The 19,767-nt window shown below is 38.2% G+C and overlaps 1 protein-coding gene across 1 annotated transcript in view; it reads left to right on the top strand.

Moving 5' to 3' along the window:
* TM9SF3 (transmembrane 9 superfamily member 3) overlaps nucleotides 1-17,996 on the top strand; it is a 50,233-nt gene extending 32,237 nt beyond the window's left edge. Inside the window, exons 9-15 of the mRNA XM_052799729.1 lie at nucleotides 337-467; nucleotides 9,107-9,246; nucleotides 10,825-10,893; nucleotides 10,988-11,134; nucleotides 11,563-11,646; nucleotides 11,757-11,833; nucleotides 16,320-17,996. Coding sequence (XP_052655689.1) covers nucleotides 337-467; nucleotides 9,107-9,246; nucleotides 10,825-10,893; nucleotides 10,988-11,134; nucleotides 11,563-11,646; nucleotides 11,757-11,833; nucleotides 16,320-16,387 — 716 coding nt within the window. The 3' untranslated portion in view covers nucleotides 16,388-17,996. The remainder of the gene's footprint in view (nucleotides 1-336; nucleotides 468-9,106; nucleotides 9,247-10,824; nucleotides 10,894-10,987; nucleotides 11,135-11,562; nucleotides 11,647-11,756; nucleotides 11,834-16,319) is intronic.
* The last annotated feature ends 1,771 nt before the right edge of the window (nucleotides 17,997-19,767 follow it).

The following is a 19,767-nucleotide window of genomic DNA, read 5'->3' as shown; positions in this document are numbered from 1 at the left end:
CTTAAATATACACTTATGTTTCATACCCTGGTTTCTTTGGCCAGCTTAGCATATGCTGTTCTTGAGCTGAAATGTTCTCATGCTGTATCCCTTTTCCTGTCTTTTCATCTGTCCTAATAAATTGATTAATGTGCTGCATCTCGTGAATTGCCAGGAGTCAAATGAAACTGTTAGTTGACTTTTGGCTCTTGTATTGATGTAGTATGTTGTTACTTATTTCTTTCAGCTTTTGGGGGGGAAAAGTCATCAAACACCTAAATTCTGGTGAGCTTGCTGGTAACTTTTTAAAAAAAATACACTATCTCACCAGTCCCGTTGGAATGTCCTTTCTTACAGGAAGGCGATGGATAAAGCAGATGTTCATCGGAGCCTTCCTTATTCCAGCAATGGTGTGTGGAACTGCCTTCTTCATTAACTTCATTGCCATCTATTATCATGCTTCAAGAGCTATACCCTTTGGAACCATGGTGAGTCATTTTACCGGAGAATTTAAACACCACTGCAGACATCAAGAAAACTGTGTTTTAGTCTAAATACAGTTGTGAGTCGTAGCTTTAGCTTCCTAGTTAGAAATTTATTCTGGGAGGGGTATAAGGTGCTTCAGGTATAATTCATTTTAATCACAACAGCAACAGCTGCTGGATGCCCACAACAGTCTTCTCTCTGCTTAAAATGACACCTCTGCTTTGTATTCAAGCTGAGTGTTGTAACAACATAGGAAGTTAGCAACTTGAATTTTCTTCTGGATGGCCAATGCAAACCGGTTATAAGCTAAAATGCAATACAAAAGGATTCCAAGTGAAAGCTACTTCCAAATCATTGCAGTCAAGCAGAAAAAAAAAAAAAGATCAGGAAACAATACGAGATGAGACATCCTGAGGACATCTGACTTTATGAAAATGAATCACTGTTTTCACTTTGTGAAGTGGTATTTAGTATCCAGTTGTGGTCTTGTGTCTGTGTATTAACCCTGTCACTTGAAAAACAATGCTGGTTGGATTACTTTCTCGTTTAATTGCGATGACTTTTCTTGTTTCTTGTGGCTTTTGTCAGGATTTTGTTTGTTGTCATGGCCCTTTCAAGCAACCTCAAATAACCCTGTGAATACAATGTAGGAAATAATCACTTGGCACTTTGGCAGATTTTCTGTTTGAGTTTGCAAGGGGTATGATTTTGAGAGCAGAATTTTTTGAAATATGCACCATAAAATTGCTTTTTCTAATTTTGTACAGTAGCACAATTAACTTTAAAAAATGCCTAATACAGGAAGGCTTGTTTTCAATATCTGTAGCAAATCTTGGGATTTAACATTTTTATAGCTTCCTTCTTTGCGTATCAGGTTTTGTGATACGTTAAATTGTTCAGTCTATTCAGAGATGTTTGAGTAGCCTTGGATTTCTTCTTAGTTTAAATCTACCACAAAATGAAGCTTATTATCACAAGTTCTGTCTTATATATTGTATTACTTGGGATATAATAAAATTCAGTGTGTGACTGAAAATACTTCTTAAGAACACATTGTTAATGAATGAATGTGATAGAAATCATAAATGGTGATAAAAAGAGGAACAATTCTCAGTTTCAGGCAAAGGCTTTCAATAATTTTTTACTGATGGAGGAGTCATTACTTTACATGTACATTGCTGGTTCTAGTCACCTCCTTATTAGCAGTATTTTCAATGCATGCCTAAATACCAACTTTTTACATTGAATTTGTTGATATTATATTTAGTGGGCTTATAACAAGTTAAACATGTTTATAAACTGTTCACTTAATTTTTCTGGTGCTCTTCTTCAAGAAATTAGGCTAAAATTCTATCTTTGGATATGTTTGTATTAGTTGGTCAGTGTCCCAAAGGAATATTGTATTGGTTTTTCTTTCCTAAGCTAGCAGCCATATACAACACTGTCATAAAAGTTTACAACATTGATCTCTGATATGTGGAAAGAGGCTCTGTTTTACTGCTGAGCAAGCATTTACGATATCACATTTCTCACTTGTATTCCCATTTGGAGGTCAGGAATGCTGAGGGAAGGGAATTCCACCTGTGCTGAAGTTTGTCTTGTAAATCTGTTCAACTGATTTGTATTTTAAGATCATGGAAACATGTACATGCAAAAGCAAATGGGAATATAAATCTTCAGGGGTCACTTAATCAGGATGTTAGGACTCTTTATACACAGTGATTTTAATGATCTCAAGGTTTTATGAAAGTGTTTGAATCATTATGACTGTGGCAATAAAACTTCAGTGGAGTTAGCAGACTTTTAGTAGGAGCAGGTTATGAATTGGAAACTTCATCAGAATAAGCAACGCTCTAATGACTTCAAATCAACTGATGAAGCTGGTTTGTGGAAGGGAATGAAAATTGTTTGTAATTACCATGTTACGCTTCAGTTTGAAGTCCCTGGGAAGCCTTCTGGCTTTATGGATAAGATACCTTTATGTCTTTCCACCTTTGTTTTCAGTGTAGAGAAGCTTCCAGAATTCTCTAGTACAAACTTGCTGCTGCTATTTTCTTGGGGAAATAAAACCTCTGCCATCTGAATGTACTAGAACACAGAAATTACTTCCTTTACCCTGGCATGTCTTGAAACCACCCTCCTTGATTACAGTTGCTGGCAAGAATTACCACCTCTTCTTGACTACTGTAAATCTGGAAAAAGCAGAAACTGAGTTGCTGAAAAAAGTCTCGGAGCTAAAAGGTTGCTAAGAGACTATGCTTAAATATGACATCCTGTGCTTTGTGCATTTTGCATTGCCACTTCCCAGCAAACCGCTAGGTAGTCTCCTCTCTGTGACTTAATTCCTCCCTCCAGACAGATTTTTCTATGGAATGTAGGCAAGGACAGCTGATAGTGTCAAAGCCAAGACATCCAAGCTAACACACAGTTGCTGCATCTTTGATCTACATGGCATCTGCTCTTCCACACTTTGTCTTGAAATGTTCAAACTGATTGGGCTCATCAGGACCTTCATACACCTCACTGTCATTGCAGTCTGTTTTGAACTTCAAAGCTTCATTCATCTTGTATAACTCATTCCCAATGTCTGCGATCTCCTCGAAGATGTGGCAGGCCTGGGAAGATCCAAAGCTTGTTTCTGAAATCATTCTTCAGTCTTGGGACTCTGCCTTTAGCCCTTTTGGTGGAGATATGTGCAAGCTGTCTCACCTATACTGTGACAAACATTCTGTAGTGAAAATACATCATGAGCCTGAACAAAGGCTTAATCTCTTCCCTGGGATATCTTTCAGCTGCCCTTCCCTTCAAAATGCAATAAAGAATGTGACAGGTTTTATTCAAATTTGAGAGCTTTTTAAAACTTAATGGTTTAAAGCTTTCAACTCCCTAAGCATATAAAGGAGATATAAGAGTCTGGTTTTTTTTCTCTCATCTTTTCCCCTTTATAGGAATGCAGTGGGTACCATTCAATTCTTTGTTCTTTTGGAGCCCAAATTTGATGTTTGGGGTTTTTTGTTTATTATAACCTGTTACTGGTGAACACAGAGGAGTTCTGAAGGTGTTGTACACCTTGACTTACCTTCTGTTGATGTTTTTCAGTCTTTTCAGTGTATTTATCAATCATCTTTATATTTTGCTGTGTTTGAATTATACACAAAAAATGGAGCATGGATCAATTAAAAAGAATTTTAAATAATAGCAAGCGAAGTGACCTCTCCATATATGTTTGAGGAGTGTGGTGGTAGTTCTATGCAGAAACACTTACTTAGTAATGCAGAATTTCTACAGAGTACAGCATGATAGAATTTGAAGAGACCATCTTAATTCTGGCATTTCATAAGTTGTGACTGCTTACATTGTTCTGTGTGTGATACATAATTTAAAGATTTCCATTAAGGCTACTATGACTAATGTAATATTCTGACTGCAGAATCCATACAGCTTCTATTAAACTGTTTAAGATGTACCATTTTTGTTTTGTTTGAGCAGTAGGTTCCTGTGTGGCTAACATCTCCAGTATGCATTTTTAATGATTTAATTAAATAAGGTTATGCACACTGAATTTCTCTTGGGATCGAGACTCTGGTGTTTACATCTTTTATACCTTGTTTAAGCTAGAAAAAAGTGTTTCCTCCAACAGATAGCTTAATCCAGGCTGCAGCCATCCCTGACAGCTTTGAGTTGATATGAGTATTGGCTGCCACCGCAAAATGAGGATCTGGTAGCACCAAAGATTTTCATGCCTTGAGCCAGAAAAGGAAATACACCTGGCTAATAATAGAAAAACATCTAGTTATATACATTCAGCAGGGTGCTTCCTTAGATTGCTTGAAAGTGACTGTGGAACCCTTGGTCAAAACTCTCATTTTTGCTGAAAATAGACACAGCTTAATGCTTCTGCCTAAATTTTCAACAGTTCAATTTATTACCCAAAGCAGCACCCTAGATTAACAACTTTGTTGTAATAAAATTAATAACACTTTATTTTGAAGCCTTCTATTCTTTTCTTGTTCTGTGTAATGTTTGGCCAGATGATGTGCAGAAAGCTGTTTCACTGTACAGATTCAGTAACCTCTGTATGGGGGGAGAGTCTCATGACTGAGAGTGCAGTTTTGGTAGCTGACAGGAAAGATCAAGCTGCTGCTTTGACAGTTAATTTTTATTGCTTTTCTCCCTTGTGCATTAAGCAGTCAAGGCACCATAGCCTGCCAGTAGCTGTTTAATATTAGATATGCTCATAAAAATTTTAATTATCACCTTTGAATGAAGTTTAATCTACAGTTGTCAGAAAATATGAAACACATGGCCCTAGAACATAAATTATATCCCTCTTGGCAATGTTTTCTTTCAAATAAGGAAAACTGAATTCTGCATGTTGAGTCAAGGGCAGTAGAATATTCTTTCCCCACAAAACAAAACAAAAAGGGGGTAGAAAGAAGGCAGGCTTAGTGAGGTTGACAATCTCTTCTATGGCAACTAAAACCTGCAAACTAAATCAGATGCTTGTGTATAAATAAGATATTTTGTGCAACAGAAATGCAACAGTCAAAATAGGTATGTTTTAATGTACTGGCTTGGTAGAAAAACTCTTGTAATTTGTCTTCAGTAATATGGACTATGGAGAATGTGTATTTGTTTGCTTGATGGAAAACTGGGTTTGTAGATGTAGTAGATTTGCCTGTTTGCATAATTTGTGCTTTCTGAAGTAGTAGTTAAAACTGTTCTCTCAATTTCTCTTGGCTGATGTTACAGCAGTACTCCTCTTAAAAGGCTCATGAAGACCTAACTTTCTTATCTCTGCCTGTCATGCAACAGCTATTATTGGTGTTTGGTTTTTTTAGTATGTTACCAGTGACCTCTGTAGAGAGGTGCTTCTGCAGGAGGGCAGAGCACGTATGTGTGTTGATCCTGCCTTCGTTCCTCTTACCATTTGGAATGGTGAAATGGAAGCCAGTAAGTGTCTGAGCTGCTTTTGCCTTTGTAATCTTATTCTCTGAAACCTTTGAGGTAGAAATCTCATAACTTCATCTCTTTTTCAGTTAAGATCCTCGTGTACCCCATTGCCCTGTGTTTGCTTCAGTTTGGGTGTAAGCTCTCTAGGTTTAGACATTGCCCAGCCTGCATCATCACTGCCCTTGCCATCTGTGGCAACAGGCACTACCTGTTCAGTTTGGGAGGGAAGCAGTGTCTTCACCTCAGATCTGAAATTAAGAGGAACATGCCTGAAAAGGCAGAAGCTAGAAAAGCCAGCTATTTCCAGTTATCTCTTGCATCCAGAGAAGGCTATTTCTGCCAAGAATGAAGAAAGTAATTTTCAGCAAGCATCAGTCTGAGCAGGTAGACTACCGTGGAGACAGACAGCGAGTTGAAAGTGAGAAAGAAGATGCGTGTGTGTGCTGATTCTAACCAGCACTGGTTGTGTTGGTCAACCTACTAAGACCGGGGTGGGGTTATCTCAGAAGACAGAACATTCACATCTTTACCAGCTTGGACAGCTTATCAGAGGCAGGTGGAAGTGGGAGGCGTTCCTGAGCCTACACTATGGTCTGTCCTTGCTTGCTTAGTTGGGCCTCCTTTGCACTACAGAATTATCTCAGATAATTTTTAGACTCCTGAATGGCTCCAGGAAAAAAGGAAACAAGTGCTTCAATTCTAGCTGTCCTCAGAGCATAGCATAGCATTAAGACAGACAGTTCATTGTTCAACAAAACATTGACTTTACCTAATGCTGCTTACTAGATTTGACTGAAGATGCTAGCTGTTCTGTCTGAAATCAGTTCATTTTTCAGCCAAACGGTTAATAGAATGGAAGATGTTGCACCATTATCAGTCATGCTTTGACTGGTCTGATAATGAAACCACAAGCACTTGGATTTTCTGACGGCTGCCAATCTGTCCTGCTGACAACCCCCCCTGCTGGGGACAGGTTGGCAGTACTTACTGAAGCCATTATTCAAGGAACCTTGGTCTGTCTCAGCTTGTTTTACGCAGATGAGCATCTTAGATTTCAAAGCTGCTGCTGAGTCAGTCTCCCAGACAATACAACAGCCAAGCCCTGCTGGAAGAAGTTGGGCCTTCTCCTTGCCCACCTGATTTGAAGCCGTTCAGCTCTGCAGTTGGAGTCAATAGAATGAGATGCTATTGACTGCCTTTTCTCATCTAGGAGTTTGCCAGCTAATCAGTGATTAGGCCTGGATGTTCCTTGCTTGGTTCCTTGTCCAAGGTTATATTCTTTCCATGTGGATTCCCTATGGTTGATGTGTTTTGCAGGATGGATGATTACAAGCTACTAAATTCTGTTCCAGGTGAGCTTGGAACCCAAGACTGTTCCTGGACAGTTTCATTCTGCAGTAAAGCAGTGGATTTGCTTTCTACCACTATTCCCAGTGAGGGGTAATTTCCGAGATCAAGAAATGAAGCTACAGACATCTTGATAACTGTACTATAAAAGACAGTTGTGGCTGGATGAAGCAGTACAGATGCCCTTTCACGCTGCCTGTGTCTGAGCTTTCTGCCTCAGCCATGTTTGAAACCTACCTGCCAGAGCACCTTGGAGCACCGTGGACAGGGGCCACCCAACACGCCTGGAAGTCCTTGCCAGGCAGGAAGCAGGGCAAGCTCTTCTTGCAAATGGAAATGGTTTCAATACGGTCAGCACGGAAATTCTTTGGATCCTGTCCAGGCCTTAGTTCTTGAAGGTCTCTTCTACCCACTGCACCTCAAACAAGCTGGGACTTTTTGGTCAGGATTTTAGTAAATGTAGCGTTCAAGATGATGTCCTTTGATGTTTCCAATACTTTTTGACATTTTTCTCTGAAAATTCTCACCTGCTTATTTTTTTTAGACTGAGCAGTTTTCAAGGGCAGCACCTGCATCCATTAAGTGAGTTGTATACTTCTCTTGTAATTTATTCTTGGGCAATCTCAGTGTCCTACCTAAGATACTATGCTTGCTTACCTGTGTTTTTTCAAGTAATGGAAAAAGATAAATGGGAGATACTAAACATGTATTAGTTGTGTAAAATCTGCTTTATTGTTGGCAAGTATAAACACTCCTTAGCTTTTCCTTATTTACCACTGAAGCTTCATATTTTAGTGGCTTATGATGTAATTCTTTAATAACCTTTCCTCAAAGATATGCAGAGTGGTCTGGACAGTGCTTCTGCTTGTTGACCACCTATTTGGTGTACCCCTTCTGTGAAGCATGAAGGCTTGCTCCATCCAACCCCAGGCAATGTTTTCCATTCACATCTGGCCTAGACTAGTAATGATATACAAGCCAGTAATAGAGGGATAACCTACTGACTTTTGTCAGTTGTTGCCTTAAAGTGGTGTGATTGACTTAATGATAAGTTTGTATTGAGCTAATGTAGTGCAGCTCCTCATCTCATGAAGCCTAGCAGTTCTTGCTTTTCAGCTGCTTGCAGTAGATTTCTGTAAATATAACATATGTGAACACCCGTTATTTATCCTGGAGTAACTGCTGCTTAAACAAGTCAGTGTGTGGCTCTTAGACCTGGTCCTCTGTCCATTGTTTTGGATTAATCAGCTGCCATGGACTTTGTGTCCTGATGGAGTGAAAGAGGAATATAGCTTCTTTGCTCAGAAGGCACCAGGGTGTACACACAGCCTCAGGCAACAGTGCTTTTAAAAGGTAGTGTTTTCATATGTTTGCATAGAGAAGGTCACAGGGTCAATATTCAGAATTATGGTTATTGCATTACAGGCAACTGTTTTGTCTTTAATTATCAATATCAAAAAGTTAACTGTCTAATGCTAATTCATTTTGTGCTAAAGAGTTATGAGTAGAGAACGTCTGGCTAAACAGTTAAATTTTCCCATCTTGGAAGACAAAAATATGTTGCTTTCAAGGAATTGCAAAAGTAGAGCTACATACATATACTGGAAAAAAAAAAGATGATTCATGGTAAAATTTTAGAGAGGCTGTTCCATCGGAAAGAGCTGGAACATTGGCTTGACTATGCTGCATTGTGCATAAACCTAATCTCTATATGTAAGTAGGGCTATTTTGCTTCTAAATTGTGTATCTGTGCATACCAATGGTCACTTGTGTCTTTGGCAGTCTGTGTTCTTAATTACATGGTTGGTGCATAATGGAGAAATTTGAACCCAAAATTTTGATTGGTGGTATTCTAACATGGCTTTGCAGTTCTTGTTTGGGTTTCTTTTTTGGATTGGATTAAAAATTTTGCACCCAGGAATTGTAGTTTTGTATGCAACTGCCTAACTGCTAGATGCTGACTCCCAGGGATAGCATACTCTGCAAAAGTTTAAGAGAAGCTGACAAAACTTTCTGGGATGAAGTACCGTGAAGATTGCCATTTCATTCCTTTGCCATGTATTGAGTATAATGATTAGATGAAACCAGTAAAAAAATCTGTAATGGTTCTGTTCTCTCAATTGATGCAAGAAAATATACTTAATAATGTTAGGAAGTTTCTTAGGAAATAAATACTTCCATTTGATAAAATAGATGTATATTTACTAATGCTTCATGATTAGGAGTATGATTCTATAGCAGTAACTACTAAGGACTAATGTATACGGAGTGGGTTGGTTATCTTCTTTTGTCATCTCATACCTGTTTTTTTTTTAATTATTATTTTATTTTTTGCTTACAGGTGGCAGTGTGCTGTATTTGTTTCTTTGTCATTCTTCCATTGAACCTCGTTGGTACGATTCTTGGCCGAAATCTGTCAGGACAGCCTAATTTTCCATGTCGTGTAAATGCAGTGCCTCGTCCCATACCAGAGAAAAAATGGTAAAGACAAGCATGCATGTTAACTAGATATGTTCGCTTCAGTACATTTGAAAATTACTTTTCAGGTGTGATCTTTAAAAGTTGTTCTAGAATAACTTTATTTAAGTTGAGTTGTGTCTAGAAGAACACCTCTACTGACATTTCCTTAATATGATTTTTCTGTTAAATAAAAACACCAAGTGCAGTTAATGGTTAATAGTTGTAGCAGATTTTATAGTCCTGGATCACTGATTCACATTTGGCCTGAAATGCTCTTCAGTCTCTAATATAAGAGGGATGGTCCCAACCCAGTTCTTGTATGGGTATCTTGAAACTAAACCTTTCGTCTTTAGTTAATACCTCTTACAGATTTAGGATTGAATGTGCCTTGAAGGCAGAACTGTTCTGTTTAATGGTCTCCATGTACAAGGTGAGACATATTTGCAGGGTGATCGTGGGGAGAAGCTTGCAATGCTGCTCCCAATTCTGCACTTTTGTTGATGGCAAAGAGCCTAAAATACTTCAGGTATATGGTTTGAATTGCGAATAAGCCTTTATTATTTTGAAGTGAATATAAAGGGGTGGGTGCCTAGTCTCAAAAGGTAGACCTGGGTTTTTGGAAAATCATGAATGCAGTCACTTTTTCCTCTTAATTTAATTCTGAGGTGGAAGCAGCAAGCTATGGAAATTAAAATATCCTCAGAGGATTTTTTTTAATAGATTTTTCTTGCTTTCCCTGTTCAGAGGAATGGAACAGACAAAGTGAAGGGGGCACTGAAACGTGTATATCCAGGAAGTGCAGCACACTTAGTCTCTTGTTAGTGGTCGTACAGCTCAGATGCTAGGATTTGATTTATATTGTGACCTGTATCTTGGGAATCTGATGGATTTTTCTGGATCAGCATGACAGATAAAAAGAAATAAGATACTTCTCTTGAAGATGATGAAATTGCACACTGTCAACTTAGACAAGTCTCCCTATAAATAATAAAAGAAGCTGCAAATTAAATCACTGGTTACTAGCTAGATTCAGCACCATTGCAAGTACTACACAGAGGTCACCTTTAGTAAGTGACAGTATCATCTACAGGTAGCTGAGTATTCATTTTTTTGGCCATAGGCTCATGACTCAGTATAGCATTGAAAAGAAACACTCGTTCTTAATTATATAACCATTACCCTGCAAAATTTTCTTTGTGCTTTTTGCTGTATTTGTAGCCATCAACAGCTTTGAGTTTTCACTGCCTTCGTTCAAGGCTAGTGGATGTTATGGGGTTTGATTGCTTAAGCCCTTTTTAGGCAAGAGAGATTCTTTCCGTAGGCTTTAAGGCTGGTTAGATGCTTAACCTTATGCCTGTAGGTGATAGGCATGAGACTTAGTTTTGTTTCAGCTTTCTCCAAGAATAACTCCTCCTATCCATATACATGACACCCTTGGGGGAATCTTCTTTCTAATATGCTGGTATGAGGCAGAAATGTTCTTGTTAACATGCCTTTTAAATAATTCTCTGTGCTATATTAATTACCTGGTTATATGTCTTAATATGTTTATAAATGAAAGATTAAAGTTGTCCCTAAACTAATCTTAACATCTTTCAGGTTCATGGAACCAGCTGTTATTGTTTGCCTAGGTGGAATCCTCCCTTTTGGATCAATTTTTATTGAAATGTGAGTATGTCAGCTATTTGCCAATTTGATAAAAAAGTATGATAATTTAAGTTCAATTACAATATCATCTGCATATTTTGTTTACTCTCTTCAGGTATTTCATTTTTACTTCATTCTGGGCTTACAAGATCTACTATGTTTATGGCTTTATGATGTTGGTTCTAGTTATCCTCTGCATTGTGACAGTTTGCGTGACTATCGTTTGTACGTATTTCCTGCTAAACGCAGAGGATTATAGGTGGTAAGTATTGCATTATTTGCATAGTTTACTTTTCTATAAAACTCTCCCAATCTGGTTATGTTCTTCAGTCTCGATGGGTCTTTGCAAAGTGTCCCATGTCCAGATTTTAGCTGTAGGGAATAAAAGCAGTTCTTGGGTCCTTTCTGTACAGGAGCTTTCTGTGTGTATGTGCATCTGTGCATGCTTGTATGCATGTATAAAAAAAAAGTCAAGGCACACAGGAATATGAAGCAGGATCATCACTTGGTATCAGTGGTAGTTGTTGCCATAGAAGCTTTTGTCACTTACATCAGACAACGTACACATTTAGTTAAATAAGCCTGTAGAACCAGTACGCTTTATTTTCAGGGTAAGGTTTTAGCACATTGTGCATCTTCTTGGGAAGCCTTTTGGTTAGATATATGATGGACATGTATGTTTACTTTCAGGCAATGGACAAGCTTTCTTTCTGCGGCATCAACTGCGATTTATGTTTACATGTACTCCTTTTACTACTACTTTTTCAAGACAAAGTAAGTGGTAGTTTTCTTGCTTGAATATCAGGTTACCATATTGCCAAATAAGTTTATTGATAAAAACCTGGGGAAAATACCTAGCATAAATTCCTATCTTTCTTTTTCAGGATGTATGGCTTGTTTCAAACATCATTTTACTTTGGTTATATGGCAGTATTTAGCACAGCTTTGGGAATAATGTGTGGTAAGTTTCGAATATATTAACAGTTTTCTATGAGAATTTTTCAGGCTCATGTTCCTGATTTTAGCTCTGTGGTTTTAGTGGTGGAGTGTGTATGTCTGCAAGATGTGCTGAAAAAGCTTCCAATCTTTAAAAAGAATCTTAGAGTTATCTTGGTTCCTACCTAATCTAAGAGACTTCTGTGGATTGTGTCTTCTAATTTATGTACTGTGCAGAGAATTTCACCCTGAGTGCAAGCTTGAAAGACTCAATAGCTGGCAAGAAATTCTGCAAAATAAATTACAAATTAAGTTGGAGTCCATGCTCTCATTTTGTTTCAGAGTTTTTACTGTTGCCCCAAGACAAGGAGCTAGGTACATGCATTGAGGCATCAATGGTATTGCAATACTGATGACGCTACCATCTGTATCTTGTGGCATGTGTATATATGAGGGTGACCAGAACAGAAAGGGCTGACACTTCAGGATAGCATTGGAGAAATAAGTATTGGAATATTCAGAGGCGAGGAGAGTGCAGAGCGCTCCTGTGTACAGCTGGATTTCATTGCTTTTTAAGATACTGTTTTGACAGATGTATAGAAAAAACATAGTTCTCGGCATGGAGGTCATCTGATAAAGTCAAATATACTTGTTCACCTATTAGCTTTATTTTTATCCTTTGCTGTATGACTTTCAGAAAGTGCTACTTGGTTCTTTTGCACTTTCCTGTGTTCTTATTTGCTTTTTATGTGTGATCCTTATTTAATACTTTCCTTCTTAGCAGTGAATGAGTAGTCTTATAGACTCTAGTGGAAGGATTTCTTTGAGTTAGATATTTGAGACACATGATGTCTTACAGGAACTTACTTTCTGTAAAGTACACATTTCTTGATGTCCTAGGAGGGTGGGTAATTCACAATGCTTTATAAAAAGGGGAGGGAAATCATCACTTAACTGCTGAGTACCTGTTCCCCTTTTCTCTCATACAATCTCATCTTGCTTCATCAGGTTCTTGGCACATTACAAGACTTGCCTGCTGTTCTGGTAGTCTTGCAGCCATTTTTTTTTTCTTTAATAGGCTTATACTTTTCAGCTCTAATCTTTTCTTTTTAAAGTGCTCAGGCTGGTATTGATTAAAATGTCTATGATGCAGAAGCCAAGCTTGCCTACCAGTTTCTGTAATTAAAATGTTTTTTATAGCATGGAAAGGGAAAATTGTTGAATGCTTTCTTGTCATGGTAGGACATTACTTGATGGAATATTAGAGTAAAATCCAAATTTATTCAAAATCAGAAAATACTTTAACACATTAAACTTTATTTCCACAGCTCTGTTGAGATTTCTTTTTGTCTTTTTAAGTGTGTTGGAAGAAAAGCCGTGAGATTCCTTTTTACTGAGAACTCCCATTTTCAGCATGTGGAAGGAAGAAAAAAATCCCCTGTCAAAAAGCATTTGTCTAGGGAACTTGCTGCCATTGAGGTCTAACAAAGGCATTTGTGTTAAAGAATTGTGCAGTGTGCGTGCTACTGACTGTATGTCTCCTGTGAAAATTGTGTAGGGCTGTGCTTTGGAGGCTCACACGAATGGGCGTGTTCACACAGTTGGATATGAGACAAACTAGTTAGGGTCCAAAGCAGCCACAGGGAAACTCTGTAGGCTTGTATCATCCAGCTCTGGGTTGAGTGCCCCTGACAATGCCTGGTGAACTCAAATCCCACATGATGTGCAATGCTTTGATCCACAAAGTCTGCTGCCCTCTGTAGAGCATCTCAGTTCTGGGACTGGACAGTAGGGAGCCCATGAGAACTTCCAAACCTTTGAGCTCCTCGTGTTTCCTTCTTAGTGACAGAAAAGAATAAAACTTAGTCCCCAACTCAGTAGATGGCTTAGGAGCTAGGTTGTATAGAAAGGCCTCTTGCAATACCACACTTCAGCACCCAGATAAATACTGTAAGTATGATTGAAGGGCTTTTTAAAAAAAAAATCTGTGCTTACAAAGTCACAACTGTAGCAAGTGTTAATTGGTTTGAAGTAATAGATGGGAATTAATCTCTTTCTGTTTTGTGGTTGCTCTTCCTCACTATTTGGATTTTTCTCTTTATTTAAAAGCTTGTTGTTCTGCTGAAATAGGCTTGCAGTCTATTTCTGCTAAATCTGCATAGGCCATAACCAAGTTATAAATATCATCTGATAAGGTGTTTAATAAGTAAATAAAATCATTCCCTTTACTATGGACTTTTTTAATTCAAATAAACCAACTGTCCTGCATTTGTTTCAGGAGGACATTCTTTAGTTGTCATTGTCTAGGGTTTCCCCCTCCACACCCCATGTTTTATTCAATGCCTGTGAAGTAGCCTTGAGGCTTAACCCCTGCCTTGGGTATTGGCCATTGTGGCCTTCTTGGATAAGGCTCCTGCGATTCAGGATATGTTATGATTTGTTTATGGGGTTGAGAGCTTGTGGTCTCATGTGACTCCTACTCTCTACTCCTCCCCCTCACTTCCATCTCATGCACACATTATGTAGATCCCAACTGAAACACAATTAATGCTTTGTTCTCCCAAATCTCTGTGATATCTGGCATCACATCACTAGAGAAACCCTCAAAGACCAAGTTCTGGAATGTATCTGAGTTTAGCAACTAAAATGGGCATTGGATCTATTGGCAGTGCCTGCTTTAACAGGCAAAACATGATAAGTCTTAAAACAGGAGTTCAGTGCCATTATTTTGTCCATTTACTGCATGAGACAGAAGATGAGTTTCTTGACAGGCTACAGAAGAATCTGCATGTTCTCCTCTATGACTCCAAGCTCATGTCACCTCCTCTGCACAGCCCGTGCTTGGGTCGGTCTGAATGCTGTACAGGTCTCTCCTTGAACTGCCAGGCCTTCCCTCTGCTGCGTCCTCAGCACACTTAATGCTTGCAAGCAGCAACCTGATCTTGTGTGTGCTGTATTTGTTTTCATCAAACTCTACTTTGTCCAAGTTAGTAATACAACTCCCCGATTGAAATGCTATGCAGCACAGAGGCTGACTCCACAGGGTCTTTACCACTCTGATAGCATTGGAATGATGCATCAGGTTTGCCTTGTGGAGATTTCCTGATTAGATATGAAAGTTGGGCTTTTGGGGGTCTAAACCCCAAAATTTTGTGAGAGTTTAATGGCTGACCTCATGAATTATCGAATCAGTCCCCAGGATTTAAAGAACTCTACAGGTTCTGAATAACTCTGTGGTCAGCAATGCTAGCTGCAGCTTTGTACAGCTTTAATTTCTCAAGGCAAAAAAACCTTTATATTTTTATTGGAAAATGAAGTTTTGGCAGAAAAATTTTAGCGTTGGTTAGGCTCTTGAATTAACGCATCTTGTACAAGTCTGGTGCATCCCAGATCACCAGAATGTTGTTTCATGCTTTGTTCTGGGCTTTTCTGTATTGCTTCAGGGAAGCAAAAATATCTTTTCTGTTTAGAGTCCATTCTTTACTGAGCATCCAAACATTTTATGTTAGGAGTTCTCTTTGTAGTGAGTTACAGGCCCTGACTTCTCTATCCTCTTCTTCCCATATCTTATGATGGCAATCTGACAGCAGTTGTCTCTAATTCTTGCTTGATTTTCAACTTCACTTCTAACCTGGGAATTAGCCAAACTGACTTCCACAAGGCTAACTTACTCTTATTTTGCTTGGAAGAGGTGAAGATATTCCCTGCAGATATCATAAGACAACAGTATTTCCTGAGCCTGGCAAACCTGAGGTTCTGGGTTTGACCAAGTAGGTTGCTGAATCTCTTACTGAGAAGAGGTCTTGGTCCAGTGCATTTCTTTCATTTTTCTAGATGTCCTTAGTCCTGCAGTATTTGGGGTTTAGCACGAACTGTTGCCCCTATCAAAAACCCAGTGACCTGTTCTTTTATTACTGCTGTGACAATGCATACTCTGCTCATGACTCTTACTAATTTGAAAACCACAGGTTGCAATTTCCTTTAACTACTAACTGCTACTAGTTTAATCTCTTTGTACAGACCTCCTTGGAGTTTAAGACTCCTGGGATGGGGATCTATTATTATTTGTGCCTTGTGGGAAGGGAAAAGCCATCTGCCAATAAAACACTCATCCAGAAGGCATGGAACTTATAATAAAAACCCGCCCTCCCATCCACCTTCCCTGCAGAGTGGGTGATTGTATGGTTTTTACCCTCTGTTCAGAAAAAGGGACCCGGTTATTGGCAGCAGTAGGGGGGCTGCTATATTTATCGAGGCCAAGTGAGCATGGCCTCTTGGTAAGATGGCTTAATGGATTTAGATTGCTAGACTAGGGGAGTTCTTGCCAGACATTCACTGGGAGCATGGATAATTAGAGTTTGAGAACAAGTATTGCAGGTAAATAATTTTCTGTGTGCAGAGTGCATGCTTTATGTGACTTTCTCTCTTAAAGTGTGTGTGTGTTTTATATTGCTGGCTTATTTTGATGATCAGCTCTCTAACATGTTCAACGTTTTTGGTTTATTTTGCAGGAGCTATTGGTTACATGGGAACAAGTGCCTTTGTTCGTAAAATCTACACTAATGTGAAAATTGACTAAGGAAATAAGAAAATTGAACTATGGATCAGCTCCTGTTTTCATGGGGATGAACTTGCACAACAAAAAGCGCGAGAAGAGATTTGGGTTTTAACACTGGGCACTATATGGGTCTCCATTTTGTGGATGGCTTAAAGTAACATCTATTTCATTGATCCTAGGTTCTTACTGACTGCTTTCTCCAACTGTTCACAGCAAATGCTTGGATTAAATGCAGTAGGCATTACTACAGTACGTGGCTAATCTTCCCCCCTGAAAAAAAAAAAAAACAAACAAAAAACAAAAAAACCTAGCTCATTAAAGATGAATAGACTAGCTCTCTTCAGTGAAGAGGACAAACGGTTTATTTAAAGCATTTGTTCCATTCAATAAAAAGAGGGAAACTTGGCTGCTAAAACTACTTGATTAGTAGTCTTCCTGGTACTTAACATTTCTAAATTATGTAAAAATGCTGTTCCAGAAAGATTACTATTCTGATTTTTACTGCCATTGCCAGGATAGGAGGTATGTTTTATATTTTGACTCCAGGTGCTTTTTGGTTTATTTGCGATATCAACTATACCCTACACTCATTTGTTTAAAAAATAATTAAAAAATATATAAAAAACCCATATGCATGTAATATATCAGCTGTTGTTCTAGTTGGACCAACTTCCCTTTATTTATCTTGAAAGTAATATCCAGCTACATCTTAAATCCATCCAAAGAAAATACAGTCTGAAGACGGGATGTGTTCTCTGCAATGCAATTTACTGTACAGTTAGAAAGCAAAATGTTAAATGAAGAGGATTGTTTGGTTTTTAATAAACACTTTGAGGTCTAGATTAAAACAAAACCAACATTTTAACTGAATGTCTAAAGTGATTCTCCTTTTTTCCAAGTTAGTCTTGCATATTTTTTTTTGTTTGGGTTTGTATGAAGATTTTCCTTTAGACATTATACAAGGGGTAATAAGTGTATATAACATTAAATAATGTAACTTAGGTGTAGATCCCAAATGTATTTGGATGTACAGATTTACTACAGAGTACTTTTCTGATGATTCGGTGTAAAAATGTGTGAATTTGGGTGGCTTTTTACATCTTGCCTGCCATTGCATGAAAAGTTGGGGTTTCTTCACAATGTGTGTATGTCATGCTTTTCTGTTCTATTTCCTTTCTCAAGCTCTTACAGGAATTAAATTTGTAATTTAGAACATTTTAATTTTTGTTAATCCTATCTGGACACTTGTGTAACATCAAAAGCACAGTTGCTTTAGAGTGTTCAGAAAACTAAAATAAACTTTTCAGACAAAAATGTTCTGATTGTGAAAATAGATGAGTTTGCAATGGAAAATGTTTGAAAAGGCAATACTGCTGAATGCCAGTTTCTGTATACAATATTAGTGTGGTTTTCAAATATCAAAACCCCATGCTTTGAATTCAGAATTTGCTTACAACTGTATTGTACAGTACAGCTCCAAAGTGGATGACCAGCTCAAAAAGATTCTTCTTGGCTGAACTGTTTGTGGAGAAATCTGTTTTGTGATCCAGCTAGTGTACCGAGAAAAGTGGGGGTAAGCGTGGGCTGAAATAAATGGATAAATGGGCAAATAAAGGTTAAGTCTTTCTAAGATGACTGTTAATTATGCACTGTATTTAGCTAGAAATATCCTGAATGTGTTTGTGACAGATCTGAGAGCCAGTTGGGTTGATTATTATTTTTTTTTTTTTTATTTTTTTTTTAGGCATCTGCCACATAGGGATGTTTTCATCAGTGTGGCTGTCTGAAATAGAGCACCTGCCATGGAGAAGGCAACTTCCTGAATTTAAAAAATGAGCAAAGTATTTGTATTGATTACCACTGTATTGTCTCTATATAAAAAGTACTGATAATGCAGTAGCCACAATGAGAAACAACCATGCTTTGCCAGGGTCGGCTTGGAGGTTGGGGGGACTGAACTGATAGGTAATAGTGAGAAGCCATGCATCCTGCTGTATATGGCTTCGGAAAAAGTATTTGAGCTTTCAGCTCTGATTTCTCTGGCCAATTTTAGCCAATCTGTCAGAAAATAATTAAGTTCTGCTTCAAGTGAATGGTTGGTGTCCGTAGCTGAACACTCTGCCATTTAACAGAAGACAATTCTTTTTTTTTTTTTTTAAAGTACAGGCTGATTTTAAGATGAGCTCATAAACTGGGTCAACAGTTAGTTTTCCTTTGTTCCAAAACGTGGAGACTTAAAGCAAAGAAAGGGGTTTGTACTAGTTCTTGCTAGTGCATACAGCTGTGGGAAGCCCTCTTTTCATCCATGTTCTTCTAAATCTGAAGTGAGAAGCCATTATCTCCACACAATAAATACATTAAGTACTCTGCCGAGTTACACGTTTTTTAAAGGGAATATTTTGATAATGGGTCTGTTTCTCTATTTAGAGCACTGCTATGTGATTAGTCTATCAGAGATGTCACTAAACCGTTTGTGAATTTCATTTAATCACCTTTTAATGCCACAGAATGGTGGGCTGCCTACTTGCTTTCTCTATCCTCTGGCATTATTAGCTTTCACATATCCAGATAGGATTGTATAGCTTTTAAAGTGACATTGAAAAGATACTTACTGCACAGGCATTGCTTTTGTTTCTGCAAGCACGTTCCTCTGGAGAAGTACTGTGTTTAAATAATTGACATTTTTATACTTCCACCCTAGCACGTAAGTTGGGGGTTTGCTTTGTTTTCCCCCTTCCTTTTGGTTTCTGAGGGAGTGCAAAATGTGACCAGTTTTCAACAGCTTGTCTTTATGGTTGGTGTTTGGGGCAAGGCTATTTATTTGCCCCCCAAAAACTGTGGGTATAAGCTTGAACCATCTTGCTTAATACAATTCAGAAACTCTCTGCTTAGATGATGTAGTCCTTCCTCTTTTATGGAAGAAATAAAGATCTTACAGCCAACACTCCTTTTTCCATGGTTGTTTCTTAGGAGTTTCTGGTTCTTGAATTCAAGTTTTTTGTAACTCTTCAGCTGTCTGCTCAGTGCTTCTCTTGCCACTTCTGGTACAGAGGCCAGAGAATTGGGTAAATAGTTGTGTAGCAATAGCCAATCTTGATCAAATGCTTTAGATAAATACAATTGTAAATCTTTTCAATTGAGGCAGAGTGTATATGGAAGACACCTCTGGTACTTCATGTATGAAAAGTGGTGAATGCTGGATTGGAGATAATGGAGACTGCAAATAAACATTATATTATGCTCCTTTTTTGATGTCTTGAATGTTTTGAAGCAACAGTGTCTATTAATTCCTCTCCAGAATTACATTCCAAAGTGTGTAAAGGGCACACAATTAAATCGTTTTCTGTATGATAGTCTAGGTGTACTTCTTTAACAAGTTTCAGGTTAAAAACCAAAACCCT

The sequence above is a fragment of the Harpia harpyja genome, chromosome 10 (assembly GCF_026419915.1).
Source record: "Harpia harpyja isolate bHarHar1 chromosome 10, bHarHar1 primary haplotype, whole genome shotgun sequence".
Taxonomy (NCBI): Eukaryota; Metazoa; Chordata; class Aves; order Accipitriformes; family Accipitridae; genus Harpia; species Harpia harpyja.
The sequence above is the reverse complement of the archived record's forward strand: the minus strand, read 5'-3'. Positions and strand labels throughout refer to the sequence as shown.